Genomic DNA, 19,597 nt, shown 5'->3' on the forward strand with positions numbered 1-19,597 from the left:
AATGCAGCCTGTATAGGGATCAAGACCCATGTACACCATATGATACATTCCGTCATTGTAATCCATCCGTCTCTTGTGTACACCCACTCATGATGCCATCACCTGAAGTTGGCTGTTCCCGGCACGTCCTTGATCTCCTCAAACTTGGTGCCCATCTTCACGACGCTGTATCTTATCAACCGCGGGTCCAAGCTCATGGTTCGCCGTAAAGCGTGCTGTGCGCGGGCGCTCGCATCGAAGCGCATGATGAAGTGGTGGCCGTAGTGGTGTGTGGTCTGCAGCTTCTTCGCTGGCTTGGGGAGGAGGAAGGTGCCCCAGTTGGAGACACCGCGGACTACGCCCTGTTGATCGAGGACAATCTTTCCGGCGGTTTTGGCGATTCTAAAACATATCGGGTCAGCGTTTGGCTGGGGGTGATGTAGGGCGAATTTACTCTTTAACTTCAGAGAGGCGGCCGGGCCGTACCTGCACTTGTCAGCATGTACTACGTTGATCAATGCGACGCTCCTCATACCACTCCGATCATCTCGTACAGCATCTTGCCTCGTTTGCGCCGTGGTGTTGCTGCCGTGGTGCCTTCCGTCGCGAAAAGTGTTCGAATGCGGCCAACCTTTCCGCAATCGCGGAGGAGCTCCACCAATGTCTTGGCGCGTGTTATCACCTCTCCAGCGCCCGCAACTTGAAGCTTCACAATCCACACACAATCTCTCTACAATGGCTGCCAGGACTTCAATCGCACGCGCTGCGCGCCAATTCACCTCCGCCGCCGCGAAGAGGCCATCACCTTTCGTCTGCCAGAGGTGGCAGCCGGCGACTCAGAAGCCACGGTTATTCTCGGTGTCCGCCGCACGTACGCACATCTGAAGCTCTGAGAAGCAATTGAGAGGCGAGCATGGGTGCTGACTGGGCGCAGTGAAGGAGAAGAAGTACACCGAGGACCATGAGTGGATTGAGATGTCTGCAGACGGCAAAACATGTATGCGCACCCTCCCCCACATCCCCACATCCCCATACGCCCTTACTGTCCAAGCGCTCTGTGACTGACACGTCGCATAGGCACCCTAGGTATCTCCGAATACGCTGCAAAGGCCCTCGGCGATGTAGTCTACATCGAGCTCCCCCAGATTGAAATGGACGTTAGCGAAGGTGACGCCATCGGGGCTGTCGAGTCAGTCAAGTCTGCCTCAGACATTCTCACACCTATCTCTGGTACCGTCGCGGAAGTCAACTCAGCGCTAGAGCAGACTCCAGGCAATGTCAACAAGGACCCCGAGGGCGAGGCATGGATTGCCAAGATCACCGTGTCTGGAGAGCCAAGCGGCAAGACTATGACCAAGGAGGAGTACGCCGAGTTTACTGAAGAGTAGACGTGCGGGAAGCACTTTGGGTGAGGGATGATGGATGCATGTGATACAGGCACCTAGGCGCATACTTCAACATGAAATGCGAAACTTCAGTCAAGATTTCACTCTGCGTGTACTGGCCATCGAGATCGTCGTACTTGCGAGGGAGACTACAGAGAATTGACAGCAAACAGGATCACATTAACATCCCAGAAACTTCGTACATTTCTACCCCAAACGATCCTCTTCTTCCCATGCTGTTTCCGAGTCCCCAATCCTGTCCACAGCTTCAGTCACCATCTCCGAAACCTCCGAGCGCAGATCACGAAACGCTTCCTCTTTTCCTATACCCCTACCCTCAAGTACAATCTTATCATCAACGACAAGATACATAACGTATGTGCTGTAGCGCGAGGGGCGACTACCCATCTTCCGCAGACGAAAATACACGTCCGATCTGATATCCAGCTGAGGGAAGTAGCCTTGCTTATACAGCCAGGCCATGTTTGCTGTTGAAGGAGTCAGTATATGTACACATCATTTGGATACGACAACATCGGCCGATCGAGCTAAAAGCGAGGGAAATGAATGAGCGGGTCATGGTGAGGAGGGTATTACTCACTGGTCAAGCTAACATCGGACTTGGAGACCCTAAGCAAGAGCTCGTTGAATCCAATGCAGATATCTTGTAGCGACAGATGTTTGCGATCTGTATCTTGTTAGTTGGTCGCGCTCTCATTAAAGTGGGGCTGGAACTAACGCACCGTTGGCATGCCATAGTCTAGTATCTTCGCGCTCTGCGGCTTCCTCCGCTGACTCGGTTGAAGTAGATGGTGACTTCAGTGAGCTTTTCATGGATTTCGAGGGTTTCTCTTCTTTTTCAATGCCCATGGAGAGGGCGACGTATCCCAGCATGGTCGTGGGAGGGAGCATACACAAGACGCATATCGTAGTTAAAATCATGGCTTGATGTTGTAGGTTGACGCACCAGAAGCCTTGTTGGTTTCGAAAAAGCGAGGGCTGATGGTGAGTTCACAACTGGCTTATGTATAACATCCAACGCTTGATATTCGGTTATCGCTATGCGAACCTTGGGAGAGATGTTTAGGAAGCGAGAATAGCCAGATTATGTCTTCCACGCGCCAGAGACGACGAGCCAACCAGACCTTCAGTAATTCATACGACCCATGAACGATAATATGGTCTCGAATGAGAAGTATGGCAACTCTACAAACTTCTCCTAAGCATCCCAAGGTTCACGTATCTGAGTCACACTGCGCTTCTAACTCCTACTGAGAAAAAGATATATATATACACCCGCCCGCACCAATACCTCAACAACCCAGCTAAATACATACAAATCGCACCACCGCACACGTTCCCAAGGCATAGAGCTGCCCACGACATCTAATCAAAACTCCAACATGACCAACGGCAGAGCCACAACAGCTGGCGATAGCGTTCTCACTACAGGCCCAACTGCAGATCCCAATCAACCAACATCTCCAACGTTGTTGAAAGTACTACTGGGGGTGATAGAATCCCGCCCTCAGCCCACTTTCACACGATCGCAGGTCGCAGTCGAACTCAAATCGGCTTTTTCACGCTACATTTCCATCTACGACGACGAGGACGACGATGATGATGATGAGGAAGATGATGATGAATGGCTAGAAAGGAGCATAGGTACGCAATCCGCCGCCCCATTCCAACTCATATCCTGTTATGCCGTTGCACCATGTACTTCCCCCAGCACAACCCGCTAACACGAAAGTCAGAGAACCTATCTTTCCTCGTTGTGAACAACCGCTTTCTTCCAGTCCTTGAACTGAAGGACTATGCAAACATCGACGTGTTGATCTCTATGCGGGGCCATGATCAGTATGCCATGCTCCTGGTACACGAGAATAGGATTTTGGTTGAGGGACAAGCAGTCGAGCGAGGTCAAATGGCTAAGGGCTTGTTCAGGTCGATTGCGATGGAGGTGGGAAGGGTTATTGGGGAGAGGAAAGAGATGGGTGAGAGATGGGTTGGCGCGTGAGAGGCGAGGGGGCCTGTGGAGGACTGAGATATTTGTGTTGGGTAGAGTACACAATCGAGATTTATAGCTATTTACACACCAGACCACCATCCAGAATCGATGTTCTATCTGATCCTCCATTCCACCTTCCACATTCTACCAGCAATCTAACCAGTCCACACCTTGGGTCCGGGGCAAGTATACGTAGTAGCCTTGCTACCATATGTATCGACCGTAATCCCCGGGTCGCTCTGCGCCGCGTATCCGGGAATGTTCGCCAGGAATTCACCACTCGGCGAAGCACTGCCAGAGCCCGTGACTTCGATTTGTGCGCACTCAGCATAAAACTGAGGTGAGTTGGCCTGGTGAAGAGCAAGAAGCTCGTGACGAACGAGGTAGTTGCCCGGTGCGAGGGACGCGGGGACCTTGGACTCCCAGTACAGGTTCTTGAGGACCTTGGCGGTGCCCCAGCTGCGGCCCGAGAGGGGAGGTGCGGTCATGCCTTCTTGGTCGATCTAGCCAGATTCGTTAGTAAGAAGTTGTTGAGCATCAGACCCGATAAGATGTGTACCTTGAACCACTTCTTTCCAGAACCGTCACAGCTCTTGAAGTCGCCAGAGCACTTGTACATCCACACCATAACTGGGCCTTGCTCGTGAGTCCACTGCTTCCAGTTTGCACGGATCTTTCCTCCGGCTGCTACCTTGGCGGAAAGATCGGCTGAGGTGCCGCCATTGCACATGACTTTCTTGTCGTTGACGCTCACGGTGGGGTTGTAGTCGGGCCATTGGCGCTGGATAGTCTTGGGTGAGGACGAGGGCGAGAAGCCTTCGTATCTGAGATGAAAGTTAAGTTCTTGTCTTGATGGTCTTCTTGTGATCGGAGGAGCGCTTACCCGGGGTAGGTTACTCCGTCGATGACATAGCTGGTGACAGCGCCGTGGGCTGCGGCTTGGGCTGCGAGAAGCGCTGTGGGTAAGAAGACGTTTGAGAACAGCATGGTGGATGAAGATGGATGTGTGCTTCAAGATGTTATGAGGGCCCTATTCCGTCCGCATACCCATCCTTATATACTCGTGTCGTTGCAGCATTGCCCTACCTCTACGCCCACCACGACTCTCCAATATCCCTGATGATCACATTACCACAGCCCACCACTTACCTCTTCCTGACAAGCCTTGTTGCGCCCACTTCACATAAACGCGATAGTACTACCTCAATATCCACGTAATATACAAAGATGCTGTGCCCGGACCGGTTAAACACCATTGGCTGCACAACACTATACGTGCTTCGCTAGCGAGCGAGCCTCCATGTCGGCTCTTGGGTCCCGAGCTAGATCGGGAAGATGATGGGAACGCGAGCGGTACCCCGGATGTTTAATCTGCACGCGAAGGTGGATGTGCGGCGTGACGAGGCACAAGGTGAATGGCGCATGTGTTGTCGTGTAAGCGACAATGTTCTGGAATGTGCAGAAGCAAGCCAGATGGAAAGCGGAAAAGGCGTCGGTAGCAGTAGAAGGAAGTCTTAATGGGGGTGTCGCTTCAAGTGCTCGCTGCGAATGGGTACTGCGACGAATCATCTGAGCACCCAGCTGGTAATCGTACAAAGACGTCTTGGTTTGGCCTGTAATTAAATATCGCTGAACGAACCTCACGATTTGAGATACAGAGCATCTTCGTAGGTATCTTGGAAGCCGAAGTTCATGTTGGCTGCGCAATGGCGGTCAAGACGGGCACCTGTTTGAGGTGTGAATGGCACGTGCAGGATGCATCTCGGTGCCCTTCGTAATAGTGATGCATGGCTTGAATGCGACCTGCCAACTGTGGAGTACGAAGCAGAGGCCCCCGATGACCTCATGAACGCGATGATGAAAGTGGTGGAAGTCGCGAAAGAGCACTGAATGCGTCAGCTCAAGCACCAGGCGGAGACGCTAGCCGGCACGCTAGCTGAGCGCACCTGCCGCCGGGCCTTGCTTAGGACTCCGCGAGTTTCATCAACTCCACATGACACAGACAGTGCAAAGAGCAAAATGGTAAAGTGGGAATTCATTGCGAAAACGACTGTGACCCAAGGCGTGGTCTGGTATCTCTCACCCTGTCCAAATTTTGCAAAGAAAAAACATAAGCGCCTCTAGCGTACTAACAGATAATTTAGAAGTTCTTCGACGCTTCAATCCCCTTTCCATCTCCTCCATGCATGATTTCTTCATCGTAACGATCGGCATCGCTGTCGGTGTAGGCGACACTAATGTCTGTGATCTCGTCGCCAACTTCCATCCAGACGTCGCTAGTCGCCGGGATAGGGCTGATCTTGCACAGCGCCCAGTATGTAATGCTTGCGACCAGGAAGCCGGCAAAGAAGTTGAGGTCATAGATGCGCTTCGCACCAATGGGTACGTCGCGACCGATAGCTCCTGCGAACCCGACGACGTTGATGAGGATACCAGCAATATAGGCTGCGTAGCCGCGCCAGTGGAATCCGAGGGTGTAGTAATAGGGACCAGTCTTCTTTCCAGAGTAAAGATCCTTGATCTGGAGGTAACCTTTTCGGACAATGTAGTAGTCGCAGATCATGACACCCGCAATGGAGGAAAGGAAGACGGAGTAGGCGGAAAGGTAGGTTGTGAAGTTGTTGGTGTCCGAGAGGAGGTTCCATGGGCACATGACAAGGCCGACGAGCGCACAAATGTATCCACCACGTCTGATACTGATCCATCGGGGTGCAAGTGCTGTCATATCAGTTCCGGCACTGATGGAGTTCGCTGCGATGTTGGTTCCGAGTTGGGCGAGCGCGAAGGCTGCGGCGATGCAGAAGACACCGAAACGTTGTGCTGAGCCACCCTCGTCCAGGAAAGACTCTAGCAACTTCAATGGATCCCAGATAGCCTCGCCGAAGATCACAGTGGATGACGATGAGACAATGATACCGATGAACGAGGTGATGGCAAATCCAATGGGGATAGTAAGCAGTTGCGGAAGGAAGGCGTTGGATGGCTTCTTCGCGAAACGGGCGAAATCAGGGTCGTTGACGATCAAGGTAGCGAAGTTCGCAATCGCACTCATGATTCCGCGGACCATCATCCATCCAAGTGCAGATCCGCTGAGTGTACCTTGTTGGTGAACAATCGGGCCCAATCCCTTCGCACGAACGATAGCCCAGATGAAGAAGGCGACACCAGCAGTCGGAACAACATAAGCCTTTACGGTAAACAGGTGGCGGATCTTGTGTACCGGCGGGTAGATGAAGGGAAGCGATCCAGCCCAGAACAGGAAGAAGGACACAAAGGCGACGGTGGTTGTGCCGGAGCTGGGAATACCGTTGGTGATGCCTCCTGTGCCGGGGCCCTCGGAGTCTCGCCAGTTGTTCCAGATGGCGCGAATTATGAGGCGAACACAAGTACCGCCAATCCATGCTTGTACGCCATACCAGATACTGGCCATGGCTGCACGGTTGAAGACCGGCCATAACGCTCCCCATATACCGAAGGATGAGCGGTTGACAACGGGGAAGGAGATGTGGTATGTCGCGCCGATTCGACCAGTCATGCAAACGAAGCAGGCGGCGATGGAGTAGCCAAGCTATCATGGAGTCAGCGAATGTCGGTATTGTCAAATACTAATCTCCATACCCAAACACATATCCAGGATTGCCACCATGAAAGACCGTCAACGATGTTTGCGGACGAAATCATCCACGTGTTGATGTTAAAGGAGTCGGCTGTACAATATTAGCCTAAGTCCGTCGTTACTTTGGAGATGCTTGACGTACCGACCCAAAAGCCCACGAAATTCCAAGCGCCCCATTGACGACGCTCCGGCTCGACAGGCTTCAAATCGTGGTTGAAGAGCATAAGCTGTGCAGTGGTGAGGTTGGGCTCGCTCTCCACGGCGAGCTTATCGGCCCAGTAGGCGACCTTTGAGTTCTTGACTTTCTCCATGATCAGGCTGTAGGAGAAGAAACCTTCGTCGCTGGAATGGTGAAGAGTGGAGGTTGCAACAGGCCTTATGAAGCTTTCGCTTCGGCTGCTCGAAGCCGCTGCTTGGTAGGATTCAAGATCCCCGCTCGGATGACGTGGGGTGCTGTCAGAAGCGAGTGAAGGTCTTGGTACGCCTAGTCTTGGTGAGGGTTGTTGGTGGAGGAGTGGCCGACGTTCAGGATCCACGATGGGTGGCGTCTGAGAGTAGTCGTGAGTTATGAAAGAGGTGATTAGATAGGCGCACTACTGCGTGACCGAATGTTGACGATGACCGCTGAGGCTCCCATCTGGGGCACGCCCCATCTTAAATATCAGGAACGACTTCGCGCACCGCAAGATCTACCCTGGGTCCACTCCACGCCTAGATGCTAAAGTGCCTCCGCATCGGAACGCTTCATGGTTGTGGTGGTTGACTGGTAGGCCCGTTCCGGTAGCCTTATCTTCGAGTTGCGATAGCCCACGCGGTGAGCTCCACCAAGATGCTCGCTGCAATTGCGCCACGAAAAGTCCCGACGACCAACCCGTGTGATGCGCATGTGCACCTGCATAGACTCCGAGGAAGAAGATGCAGACTTTGCAGAATTTGGGTTCTGGGCGTGTGAAGGATGGCAAGACAAGTGGGTGGATTTCCGCGGATGACGCAGCGCCATCGTAACAACGGTATCGCGTGCCCATCCAGGGTGTGTACAGATGTCTTGGGGACCATGCACGTCTGCACAGCTATCTCCGCGATAGGAGCCCTGCAGACAGAAATTTCGCTACTCTTTGACTCGATAGAAACATGTCACCACGTCCCTGGGCCCGGAGAAACTCTCTATCTCGCAGCATCCGGCGCCATGATGGTTCGAGGTTGCGTCTCTGCGTTCGCTTGGGATGGTTAGTTGGGGTGCTATGGCAGGGAAGGGATAGCGGTTCTGCGGCAGGGAGATAAAGCCAATGTGGGGTATAACGGGGCGCCGCCCCAGCCACTCAGCGGCCGCCATGTCTAGTTTACTCGATGTCATCGAGTAAACCGTCGGGCTGCTTATAACATACCTCAACCGCCAGCTTCCCTGCCTCAACGCTCAGCTGTGAGCTTCGGCTTGCCAATCCCACCACCGTTGGCAACAACACGCATGGTCACGCGCTTGTACATGTCTCTTGCGCGCTGGAAGACACCGCCCAGGCCGACATCGCCAGCCTCGAATTCTTCCGGACTCGTATACCTCTTCGAGCTGTTCGACGGCTCGCATCAGCCCGACTTGTTTCGGCGACGCCGTACTGAGTGTGGGAGTTGCATGGCAGTACTTTTCGTACGCGCTGAACTGGTTCTACATGCTGTAAAGTCTCCTACAATGCAAGACATTCTGATGGCCGTGCCCGTGCAATGGGATTGGATGCACTAACCAATACTGTCTACAACGAAACGGATGCATATGCTCAAGCGATGCGTCAAATTATCGTTCACAGAGGTAGTCGCTTCCAACCTTGGAGCTGATAACCCATAGCCCCTTCCCAGGCGTGTCAACTCCCGAGGTTTTCCCAAAGACCATCACGTGGCCGAAGGACAATAACCTTGGAATTCTTACCTCAACCTCCCTCGGACATTCGGACTTTCAGCATCTCTGATCCCATCAAAATCTCCGTTGTTTCCAATACCGAACGGAGGCCAAGATGTTCTATGCCATGCGTGTTCACAGCCACCATCTCACGATGAACGCGCAGATCGGAAACATCTGCCGAACAATGGCTGAAGTCGATACACCATGTCGAGATTGTTGCGCGTCCATCAAACAATATGCGCCGGCTGGGGTTGCTCGTCTATCGGGCCGTTGGAAAATGCCCCAAATATGCAGCCTGGCTGAGTGAGGTTGTTTCGCACATTGGCGTGTTTCAACGCCCGCTCAAGGTAATTTCCCGTCCACACGACATCGTTCTAGACATGACGTTTACGCTGGAGCGTCCAAGATTGTTTCGCTTTAATGTGCAAGTGGGGAGATCGTAGCGTCTATTGAAAGCGTATTGATTCGTGACTACCGTTCATTCTAGAGATGCCTGATACACATACCCAATACCCAAAGTCGTGACGGTCATTGAAAACGCCGTGAAAGAGAGCAAGCCACCCATTGCTGAACCAAAACATAAGGCATTAACCCAGAGACTTCGTCCTTGTCTTCCCCTTCTAGTGGTAGCCGTTGCCGTGCTTCGGCTTCTTGTGCTTGTCCTCGAGCTTTGAACCAAGGATGGAGCCCGCTATGGCTCCAATAATGCCGTGACCGCCCATCTTGTTGCCTCCGAAGTAGCCAGCTGCACCGCCACCTAGAGCACCCATGAGGCCTCGGTCGCCTTCAGCCTGCATGTTGGGGTCTGTGGCGCCGTATTGCTGTCCTTGCTGCGGTTGGCCATAGGCATTGTGGCCCTGTGGGTACTGGTCTGCAGCGTATGCGCCTTGCTGCGGGAATTGTCCTGAAGGCGCTTGGCCAGGGTATTGGCCTTGTGGAGGATATTGCTGTTGCTGACCATATCTGCAATTCAGTTAGCATACAGACAGCTGCATTGTAAGGAATCCACTCTTACCCTTGCTGTTGCTGGTCGTATGGCGCTACTTGTTGGCCATGCTGGAAGCCGCCGTGGGCAGGCGCACCATACTGCTGGTTATAGCCTTGCTGCTGGTAGCCCTGCTGTTGCTGGTCGTAGTAGCCCTGGCCTTGTTGAGGCGGGTAGCCTTGTTGCTGGTAGCCACCCGGTTGTCCGTAGCCTTGTTGGGGAGGGTATTGGCCTTGGGGTGGGTATTGCTGGTAGCCCTGGTTGTATTGATCGTAAGGGCCAGACATGATGCTTGTGTGTGTTTGTAGGTTAAGAAAGGTGAGTAGACGCTGGTGTTGCGCTGATGAGGGGTCGATTGAGGGGTGGTTGACGTAAGATTGGGGGCGAGTACGGAATACGGGATACGGGTTGATGTGTGAATGAGGCAAGAGCGTCACAACAGGAACATCAGAGTCTTATACACCACGCCTACTGCCGCAGCACCCAACAAGATCTGCTGACTACAAGATCCGATGACTGAACAAATTCATCGCGTCCTTGGGGGCGGAGCACCGCACACTCAGCGAACTCGGGCTGCACTCAGCCTCAGCCACCCAGAGGTCAAGCTCGTCCGGCAGCCACGGCCAGTTCGGCGCGAGCGAACCGCCCACGACTCAACGCCGCATCATCCGTCGAGCAATTCCTAGCAGTGCGCAATTCGAGCGCTGCGCATGTTGACGTAATGCGACTTGCCTTTTATTGTTTCCAATCGAGATGTACTGACCATCCTAGAGAGCGATCGCGGCAAGGCAGCCTTGGCTAGCCTCAGGAAACACTCTCTTCCGCAACCCTACCAAACCTTCTTGCGAAACACTGTGTGCCTCTTGTCCACCCAAGAAATTGGCCTCGGCCGGATTTTCGCAAGAGCCTGGTCCCCAGCACCGCCGCATCGCGCTACCGGAAAAGGCACATTGTGGAGCCCAAGAGCAATCCACGCCATCCGAGGCGCAGCAGGCTCTGCAGTCCGCGGACTAAGTGTGGCGTCGTCATCTGCAGGCTGTACGACATCGTGCGCATTCCGCCGAATCCTAGAGCCTCTTGTAATATGCGGGGAATTATCAAAGGGATTAAGCTCTACTAGATCTCACATTGGGCTTTAGACATTCAATATCTGTACGTCGGTCGTCGGTCTCACGACACAACCCCTGTGGCGTTTGATCGTCCCCGGAAACGGGAGCTGAAACCTGACCATGGCGCCCTGAGACGACTTTAAGACAGCCCCCCAAACCTTGCACGAGCATTTTGTTCTCGATCATGGCACATCTTACCCCATTAAGGGTAATTAAGCGCACTCAGGGTTATGGAATCTCGCCATTTGGATCACTGCCGGCATCGCAATTGCTGCTAAACACTCCGTAATGATCATAGCGGCGCATCCACATCTTCGCGTCTCCCCAAACTGACATGGGACCAGCAGCGACTCACTACTAGTGTCATTCATGCGCGCTCATATCCCACCCCTCCCGCTATTCGCATGAACGTGTCTCGTCTTGAGCGTTCGCCCAGCCTTTCGTTGCACCTTTGCTGACTTTGCTTTCCCTTCTGTCCTTCGTTCCGCAGGCCGGCTTGTTGTTAATCACTTACATACATTCGCTCATCACCCTTTCCTATCGACTACGCTGGTCGCGGTCCAACAGGCTTTCGACTCAAACACTACCTTCGATCACGACAACCTTACATCGCTGGACGAGTTTGCGGATTATGTCTGGTGGAGAAATCGAGACGCTGGAAGATTGAGAGGGGCTTTCCCCATTTGACGCCATCGCATACCGAACGCAATGCCCGCTCCATGGCGCCGTGGAGTTTACGACAAGGTGGATTATGTCGTAGTGGAAAGAGACGGTGTTGCGAATGAGATTGAGTTGGTGGCAGACGAGCCTACACCCACGCTGAACCGACTATCACGAGTAAGACGTCAGGAGCCAAGCCCTACAGATGGAGACTACGACAGCGACTCTGACGACGATGATTACCCCGAGAACCCGACCATGACGCCTATGACAACACCTTCGCTAACGATACCGTCCGGAAGTGCAGCAGTAAGCGGCATCGCGCCAAAATATGGACTTGACTAACAAGAGCAGATGTTGGTCACAATGACTCTCAGTGGTCTGGAGCCAGAGGCTACGACACCTGCCTTGGCTGAGAGTGACCCCACGGAGACTATCGTGATTACCATGCCACCGCCCAAGCCCCATCATGACCGCCCCATCTCCCAGACGACCGAGCATCTGCTCATTGCTGCTGGTTCAATCGGTACGTTGAAGTCATAGGTGCTTCTTAAATCGTACACTAACTTTTTCTAGGTGCGACTATCATTATTGTCATGGTCGTTCTTGCCATGTACACAATGAAGAAACGAGGTCTTACATTCAGAGACGTAATCCAGCAGGGCAAGCAGCAGCTCCGTCGCGGACCCCCACCTCCACCACCATCGAGATACGGCCAGGACAAGAAGCAATTTGATGATGGATACGCATATGGCATGAACGACTCGTTCCGCGCGCCTCAACCGACGGTCGCACCTGTCCGATCTAGTTCGCTCTCTTCGCAGAAACGATTGCGAGACCTTGAGCGAAGTGACAGCTTCAACCAGCCACCAACTCGGGATGGAAACATGAGCTTCTACGATGACACACCGTCGCATGCAAACTCGCATCATCGAAATGACAGTGCAACACCTTCATCACCTCTTCTGCCTATCGAGGGGCGACGGCAAAGTAACTCGACTCGCAACACCAGATCCTTGGATGGTGACGAAGAGTCGCTGCGCTACCCTGAACCTCAGGAGCAGACTAGGAACCTCCCTCCGCCTCCATCGTTCCGTCAGTTCTTGTCGAACCGTCCTTCAATCTCTCAACGACCCGGTTTCGGTGGTGCATCCGCAGCCGCCGCCGCCGCCGGTGGTGGCATGGCCAGCAGATTCAGCTGGACAAATTCCCAAGCCCCTCAAACTCCGCACGACCCCTCTCGCGACACCGCTACCCAGCCCCTTGGTCGTGATAGTTTCATGACAACGCGATCCTCCGTTCCTCGTTTCCGCACTGTCGACTCCTGGGTGAACCAGCAATCCAACCGCGTCGAGGAACAACGCCTCAAACAGCAGTTCCGCATGACGCAGTCCACTACATACTCTGAAGACGAAGTTCCCGAGATGCCAGCTCTACCGTCCTCCGTCCCCAAGAACGCAAGCGGCATAACCAGGCAACCGAGTGCTGCGGGTCTAAGCCGCAATGGCAGCAAGAGCGGTCTAGTAGGAAGAGACATCAAGCACCAGAGACACGACACCCAGACGACGGCCCCAATCTTTAAGGCACACCCAGGCACGGAAGTGCGCTTCAGCACACGCAGCGCTGTTCCTTCTGAGATCTTGGATAGGGGACGGGACAACGTCGCCCTATGAGCATCACTGCGCCATTGTCATCAACCACTTCATGTCTAACCTGTACAATCAAGTCATATTTCCTTACCAGTACCCCGTCAGCGTCGTTACTTCTCCAGCATCAGCATGATTTCTTGCATTTCCGAGCGCGGCATCAGGGGGACTTGGGGGTTTGGGACAAAACGGGACGGCAAACAAACAAACAAGCAGTTCACCACCGGAAACCAACGAGACAACTATAACAAACTTCTTGTTTCCACTCAGCTTTGTTCCCGGCCAAAGCCTCTGCGCTATTCACCTATCTGTCTATCCTTTTGTACATTGCAACTTTGTCCGCCATTTTAGCTTGAGCTATCGAAATATCCCGTAGAGTCACCTTCCTCTCGCCATCTACTTAGTAATAACCAACAAATTCGGGGTTTCTTCTTCACCTGAAGAACCCATTGCCATGTTTCGGTCCCGTGTCTGTGCTCCAGTGTATTCGTGTATGCGTGACGTAGCCCATCCCAACTAAATCCCCACCATCGTCACAAATAGCACGATGACAGCATAGTAGGCTCGTATGTCAGTGTGTCACGTCAAGAAGACACCCGTGCATTTTCACTCTCACCTCCACCTCCCGAGAAATAAGCTCATAACCTCCGACTTGGCACGATCTCGCATTCACCAAGCCGAAGACCAGGGCACGGGACGTCGATCACGCAGATAACCGGTAACCGATATGCCGAGGGTATTTGACTAGCTGAGACGCTTTGTGCTGACATGGAGGGCGTTAGCATGGAATAGCATGACGTCCAGTCGGTAGGTTGACAAAGCGGGACGCGTTTCAGGTGTGTCTGGGGTTCATGAGATCATTAGGAGGGAATGCGGAAATGGAGTCCGCGGGCTGTTACTGCTGTGCGGACGACAAGGCCGCGGACGGGAAGGTTGGGCAGTTGGGTTGACCGGATAAGAGTTGTGAAGTGAGATGCAGGTGGCAGATGCATTTGACGGAAACCACGAGACTGTTAACAAGGGAGAGATCTGTTCGGAGATCATTCCGACAGCTTTGAGAGCGTCCTATGGATTCGTACTCGTGTTTTGCTAACCGTACATACTTCTACTAAGCAAATAATGTCCAAGCCATCTCAATAGATCATAACCCGATTGATCTTGACGCATAATTCCAATTGCTATCCGGTCAGTTAACCCTGAACTCATAATCCACCTCAAAATGCAAAAACGCCCAGAACAATGCAATAAAAGGACAGGATACCATTTAGCGCCCACGTCTAGCCACATCTTCCAAGAAGCCCAGCAAGAAACTCTTATCGACGGGACTCTTGCCTCCGCTCGCGCTTCCTGCTCTGGCTTGACTGGCACCCAGCCCGGCTAGACTGACACCCTCGTTCTGCTCCAGACTAATTCCTGCGTCGGCTGGATGACTAATTGGCGGTATTACGATACTAGGGGCTTTTCCATCTCCGATGCTGCTGATGCGACTTCTGTTCGCCATTCCTTCTGGGCTGGTAGCACTCACACTGCCGTTCGCTGGTAGTGGACTGACAGGGCTGACGAGGCCGGACATGGACGTCTTTGGAGTCGGCGGGAGAGGTGATCGGGCCGGCGGTACTGAGCTCTGCATTTGGGGTTTCGGAGATGGAGATGGTTTGTTGCCGAAAAGCGAGAGCAATGCGTTCTTCTGCTCCGAGGGGACGGATTCGCGACGGTCCATGCCCGAGATGGGCTGAGGGACAGGTGAACGAGACGGCAATACTGCTGGTAGGGTTGGCGGAGGCTTCGGTGAGGGCCCCTTGAACATGTCTAGCAAGCCTTGTGCATGCGGTGTGGTCTTCTCTCCTGTACCTAAACAATCGTTAGTCTCATCTACAGGCCCCGGCATTCGGCCAGAAATAAGCAGACACGGAGGAATGGACGTACCTGCTGGTCCTGGCGCTTTTGACTGTTGTTGAGGTCTCTTCAGAATCTGGGGCTGGAAAGCAATTCGCGGTGATCCAGAGACCTCGGCCGGTGGTGCAGGTTGAGGCGAAGCTTGCGGCGCACGTTTGAGTATCTGCTGAGGCATGAAAGGCATGTTCGTGGCTGGCGAGGGTCCACGTGAACTGCTGTTCGTCGGCTGCCTGTTCTTCTTCATGGTGTCGAAGTCTGGCGCGTTCACTGGCCCGCTCACAGTAGCAGACGTCATATTGGTCTTATTAGGCGGAGCATTGAAAACGGCAAGAAGAGCGGCATTGGGCTGTCTAGACGGATCTGCGACAGGTTGCGCGGACACATAGCCTGGTGTTGTGGGGAGCGCAGACAGCTCTGCAGGTGCGGTATCAGGGCTTGCCAGTGGCGGGGTAGGTCGAAACAAATTCAGTAATGAATCTTGGTGAGCGTTCCTCGGCTTTGGCTGTTCAGGTTCGAAGCTCGAGCTGATGGGAGGTGACTGAAACTGCGGCGGACTAGGGACGAATTGTGCTTGTGGCGATACGAGCCCATGAGGTCTGTGTTGAGGTAGCGGGTGCTGTATCCTGGGTGTTGTTTGCGAGCTTCGGTGCAATGGAGCGGCGATTGTAGTCTGTGGCGACGGTGGGAAAGCAGGTTGCTGATTCTCATTCTTGAATGAATTCAGCAATCCGAGTGCATGCGCATTGAGATTTGGTGCGGGCAAGTTGGACGCCGATGGTATCGCTGGTCTTCCGTTTCCGCCTGCGAACTGTGAATCCCCCATCTCCTGGAATTGGGGCCGCAGATTGTGCTGATCAAACGCTTGCTGCATGTTTGGAGGCTGAGGTGGGAACATGGACTGCTGCTGCTGCTGCGGTTGTTGGTGCATGAAATGAGGCGACATATGTGGCGGTGGTGGTTGCATTCCGTTCATGTGACCTGGATGCCCTCGGAAAGGCATACCTTGATGTGGTGAGAAGAAGGGCGGTGGAGGCCCCATGTTGCCCATCTGCGGTGGTCGTGGACCATGCTGGCCGTGGGGACTTGACGGCTGCATGGGCGGGGGCATCATCTGCTCAAAGGGCGTCCGAGGTTGCTGGTTTCCTGCATGCTGGTTGTTGCCCTGCTTGAATAGAGCCAAGAGCGGGTTTCCTTGGGGTGGTGGTTGGCTGGGGGCCTCCACCGGCGGTGACTGCATGCCCACACTAAGGAGACGCTTGAGTGCCTCGGCCGGGTCTTGACTCTGTTGTGGTGCCTGATGCTCGTTTGATACCTCGGGGAAGGAGTCGCTCGGACGATGTCCGCGACCTAACCGGGCCACCATCTCCGCAAAGTTGTCGGCCACCTGTGCGTCGGCGACAGGCGCTGCCTGATTGACCGTGGTCTCGTAGAGCGTATTCTGAATGTCTTCGTCATCAGTCCCTGGCACGGGTGCCGGAGCAACGTGCGCGCTGTTCCGTTGCCTCTGCCTCCCAAGCCTGTGCTGCTGCTTTATCCATTGCCTCAGAGGCCCCAAGAACGGCGCGACCATGTAGAAATTGCTCTCCTTGATCAGATCATTTCCGTTTCCCTGTTGTTGCTGCACCTGGTTCTTCCGCCTCAAGGTCGGCAGATCCGTGAGCTTGTACCAGTCGATCTTGGAGATTTCCTTCCTGGTCCGCGGCTCGAAGTATGTGTCCATTGGTACACCGCGGAAGACGTACAGCATCATACTCTGTTCGCGCATCGTGACGGTAATCTTCTTCATGTGCTCGTCGGGCTCGACCAAATCAGCCTCGCGCAGATCGTAGCCTGTCTCCTCCCAGACTTCGCGCACGGCGCAGTCGAGATCCGTCTCTTCCTTGTTGATCTTTCCGCGCGGAAAACTCCATTTCGCGCCCTTTTTCCATCCCTTGACCAGCACCGCGTGTGTCATGTCCTCGTTGAGCATGATGGCGCCGCGCACCGGGACGCGGGTCTTGTAGGCGAGGAACTGCTCGTAGGCCTGCTGGTGCAGCTCCTCCGAGTAGGCGGAGAAGAGCGGGCAGTGCTGGAACATGAGCTGGGAGAACTTGCGCAGGTGCATCGAGGGCAGGTTGTTGGGGTCGAGCGGACGGATGAAGTCTTCGTAGAACCACTGGGCTTCCTCGATCTGGAAGCATATTCGCTCCACCGACTGGAGTTCTTCATTGGGCAGGTTGACGATGAAGCGCACGCAGAGGTCGTCCAGCCAGTCAACTAATGTTCTGTTTGTGTTTGTCATGGTGGGTGAAGGTCTGGCCCGTGTCGAGCATGCCGCGTTGAGCGTGCGTCGCAGAGAGTGGTGGGGAGCACTCGGGCGCCAGTCAGCAAGCTATCGCGCGTCGCGGGCGGCGGGTAGTAGCGAGAGGGTCTAGATGAGGGAGAGGTTGTTTGCTGCCGGGCTGCACAGCCGCAAAGAATGTCGAAGAATGTGGGGGTAGCGGGTGGACGTGTTGTTGATGTGTTGTCAAAGGCCTATCGGAGAGTTGGGCTGTGGCTGTCGGCAAGAGCGATCGACACAGGTGTGGCGGCTGTGGCTGTGCTCGCAGGCGAAAGAAGGAGCGACCGACCCAGGCCATGACGTTCCTGTCTGGGATCGCGTCACAGAATCAGGGCACCTGGACCTGGGCAGCTACAGCGACTCACCGCCAGCGCACCTCGATGCGATAAGTAGGCCCGTCGTCTTCGCTCTGTCGCTCCTTCTTGTTCTTCACAGCACCATCTTACTTTGTTCGTTGCCAGTCGCCCGCCAGCTATACATAGGGCAGCGACGCGCCCGTTTCACATTTTCCCAGGAGAAGCGCCGTTGGCCAACCACACAACACGCGCGCTTTGAGACAGCCGCACCACCGCGCACTGTAAAGCGACACCGTTCCAACGACAAGAACTTATAAGGCCTCTTGTACGGTCTCGCACATCTGTATTCATACAACTCCCCCTACATCACGAATTACCTCAGCAACACCACCCAACATGGCAGGCATGGTCGCTAAGTACGCCATGAAGAAGGCGTTGGGCAAGGAGATGGAAAAGTACAAGTCCAAGGACGTATCTGGACCCTACGTAAGTAAACTTTTTATCGTTTGGACGTGCGCAAACTCATTGTACCCCAGGACCCCTACTACGCATTGCAGCCAGACCCAAAGAGGCCCCACAAGATGAAGAAAGTCAAGAAGGACATCCCCAACTACATTCCCGAGAATGACTGCGTTGTCCTCGCCAAAGCCCGCAAGTCCGCATACAGGCTCGACTATGCTCTCTTTACCTTTATGGGAATCCGATTTGGCTGGTCTTCCGTCATTGGCCTCGCCCCAGCCGTGGGTGACGCCGCAGGTTCCGCCTTGGCCCTGAACCTCGTTCGCAACATGTGCAAAGTCGAAGGCGGACTGCCCGCCAGCGTCCTTATCATGATGCTGTTCAATGTCGCCTTTGATTTCCTCATCGGCCTTGTTCCCTTCATTGGCGATCTTGCCGATGCAGCTGTCAAGGCCAACGGCAAGAACGTGCGCCTTCTTGAAGAGCACCTCGACAAGCTCTACAAGCCCAAGGAGCTCGCAGACAGAGATTCCAAGCTCCCCAGAGAGCGACGACCGCGCCCTGCTTCCGTCTACGTCGACTTTGACGATGAGATTGATGAACGACGCAACACCTTTGAGGATGACCATGACGATGTTCGCCATCCTCAACGTTCTTACGGTGGAGGGCGTGTTCACGACGAAGAAATGGGCGGACGATACGACAACCAACCCCAACGATCGCGCCGGGACGACAGGCCTAGCCGCAACAACACTAGGAGCAGCAGACGTTAATGAGTATTTTCTTGTGTCTCTTTTCATAGCGTCATTTCTTATCACAGCATGTCAGTCCTGTTGCTAGTCTACCACCTGCATTTTGTGCATTGCGCATTGCACATTTGGCGTTGGCGGTTGCTCGTACTCTCTTTAAAACTATACCCTAAGTGCTGTTGAATGTACACAACAATATTATGTATACTCTTTGTAATATCTCCCATATAAGACCCGGATTCCAGTCCTTTTTTCGTTTGTCGACTAAGCTCCATCACGTTCATGGGTGGAACAAGGACACCTCAGTCCCTGCCGCAGCGTGTCTCTGAATCTGATGTGCAACAATGGCATTCTTGCTCCACGTTGTACCAGCAACTATACTACCTAATCTACAACCACGATCGTTTGCTAGTCAAACGTCCGTGCACTTCTTTCTATCCCGATCCACATACGGTTTCCGTGTGAGCGTCTGGCATATGCTCGCGCATATAAACTCTGGTGATTTTCACTCTATTTCCATGCTCATTCGCGCTCGCAGTCAACCCTCAACAAAAGTTGTAGTATATCTACTGCAAGTGCTTCAAAGCCTTCATAA

At 53.8% G+C, this 19,597-nt stretch overlaps 9 protein-coding genes across 9 annotated transcripts; 3 read left to right on the forward strand and 6 right to left on the reverse strand.

The window, feature by feature from the left end:
- Positions 1-98: 98 nt before the first annotated feature.
- On the reverse strand, positions 99-538 carry J4E93_002329 (uncharacterized protein; the record flags this gene model as incomplete). The annotated part of the gene is made up of 3 exons (XM_049340276.1): positions 99-381; positions 434-465; positions 515-538. 3 exons carry the CDS (start codon positions 536-538, stop codon positions 99-101), a joined length of 339 nt encoding a protein of 112 aa, XP_049202598.1.
- Positions 539-714: 176 nt separating this feature from the next.
- On the forward strand, positions 715-1,367 carry J4E93_002330 (uncharacterized protein; the record flags this gene model as incomplete). Its single annotated transcript, XM_049340277.1, has 3 exons — positions 715-850; positions 914-976; positions 1,057-1,367. The coding sequence occupies 3 exons, from the start codon at positions 715-717 to the stop codon at positions 1,365-1,367; spliced, it is 510 nt and encodes a 169-aa protein (XP_049202599.1).
- A 590-nt stretch (positions 1,368-1,957) lies between these two features.
- J4E93_002331 (uncharacterized protein) lies at positions 1,958-2,258 on the reverse strand (the record flags this gene model as incomplete). The annotated part of the gene is made up of 2 exons (XM_049340278.1): positions 1,958-2,052; positions 2,108-2,258. The coding sequence occupies 2 exons, from the start codon at positions 2,256-2,258 to the stop codon at positions 1,958-1,960; spliced, it is 246 nt and encodes an 81-aa protein (XP_049202600.1).
- Positions 2,259-3,530: 1,272 nt separating this feature from the next.
- Positions 3,531-4,362, reverse strand: J4E93_002332 (uncharacterized protein; the record flags this gene model as incomplete). The annotated part of the gene is made up of 3 exons (XM_049340279.1): positions 3,531-3,878; positions 3,935-4,199; positions 4,259-4,362. 3 exons carry the CDS (start codon positions 4,360-4,362, stop codon positions 3,531-3,533), a joined length of 717 nt encoding a protein of 238 aa, XP_049202601.1.
- Positions 4,363-5,515: 1,153 nt separating this feature from the next.
- Positions 5,516-7,302, reverse strand: J4E93_002333 (uncharacterized protein; the record flags this gene model as incomplete). Its single annotated transcript, XM_049340280.1, has 3 exons — positions 5,516-6,943; positions 6,994-7,082; positions 7,134-7,302. The coding sequence occupies 3 exons, from the start codon at positions 7,300-7,302 to the stop codon at positions 5,516-5,518; spliced, it is 1,686 nt and encodes a 561-aa protein (XP_049202602.1).
- A 2,200-nt stretch (positions 7,303-9,502) lies between these two features.
- On the reverse strand, positions 9,503-10,154 carry J4E93_002334 (uncharacterized protein; the record flags this gene model as incomplete). Its single annotated transcript, XM_049340281.1, has 2 exons — positions 9,503-9,845; positions 9,898-10,154. 2 exons carry the CDS (start codon positions 10,152-10,154, stop codon positions 9,503-9,505), a joined length of 600 nt encoding a protein of 199 aa, XP_049202603.1.
- A 1,530-nt stretch (positions 10,155-11,684) lies between these two features.
- J4E93_002335 (uncharacterized protein) lies at positions 11,685-13,309 on the forward strand (the record flags this gene model as incomplete). Its single annotated transcript, XM_049340282.1, has 3 exons — positions 11,685-11,945; positions 11,991-12,162; positions 12,213-13,309. 3 exons carry the CDS (start codon positions 11,685-11,687, stop codon positions 13,307-13,309), a joined length of 1,530 nt encoding a protein of 509 aa, XP_049202604.1.
- Positions 13,310-14,546: 1,237 nt separating this feature from the next.
- On the reverse strand, positions 14,547-17,459 carry J4E93_002336 (uncharacterized protein; the record flags this gene model as incomplete). Its single annotated transcript, XM_049340283.1, has 2 exons — positions 14,547-15,127; positions 15,209-17,459. 2 exons carry the CDS (start codon positions 17,457-17,459, stop codon positions 14,547-14,549), a joined length of 2,832 nt encoding a protein of 943 aa, XP_049202605.1.
- A 731-nt stretch (positions 17,460-18,190) lies between these two features.
- On the forward strand, positions 18,191-19,026 carry J4E93_002337 (uncharacterized protein; the record flags this gene model as incomplete). Its single annotated transcript, XM_049340284.1, has 2 exons — positions 18,191-18,280; positions 18,331-19,026. 2 exons carry the CDS (start codon positions 18,191-18,193, stop codon positions 19,024-19,026), a joined length of 786 nt encoding a protein of 261 aa, XP_049202606.1.
- Between the last annotated feature and the right edge of the window lie 571 nt (positions 19,027-19,597).

This window comes from Alternaria ventricosa (assembly GCF_023758065.1).
Source record: "Alternaria ventricosa strain BMP 2768 chromosome Unknown scaffold_3, whole genome shotgun sequence".
Classification (NCBI taxonomy): Eukaryota; Fungi; Ascomycota; class Dothideomycetes; order Pleosporales; family Pleosporaceae; genus Alternaria; species Alternaria ventricosa.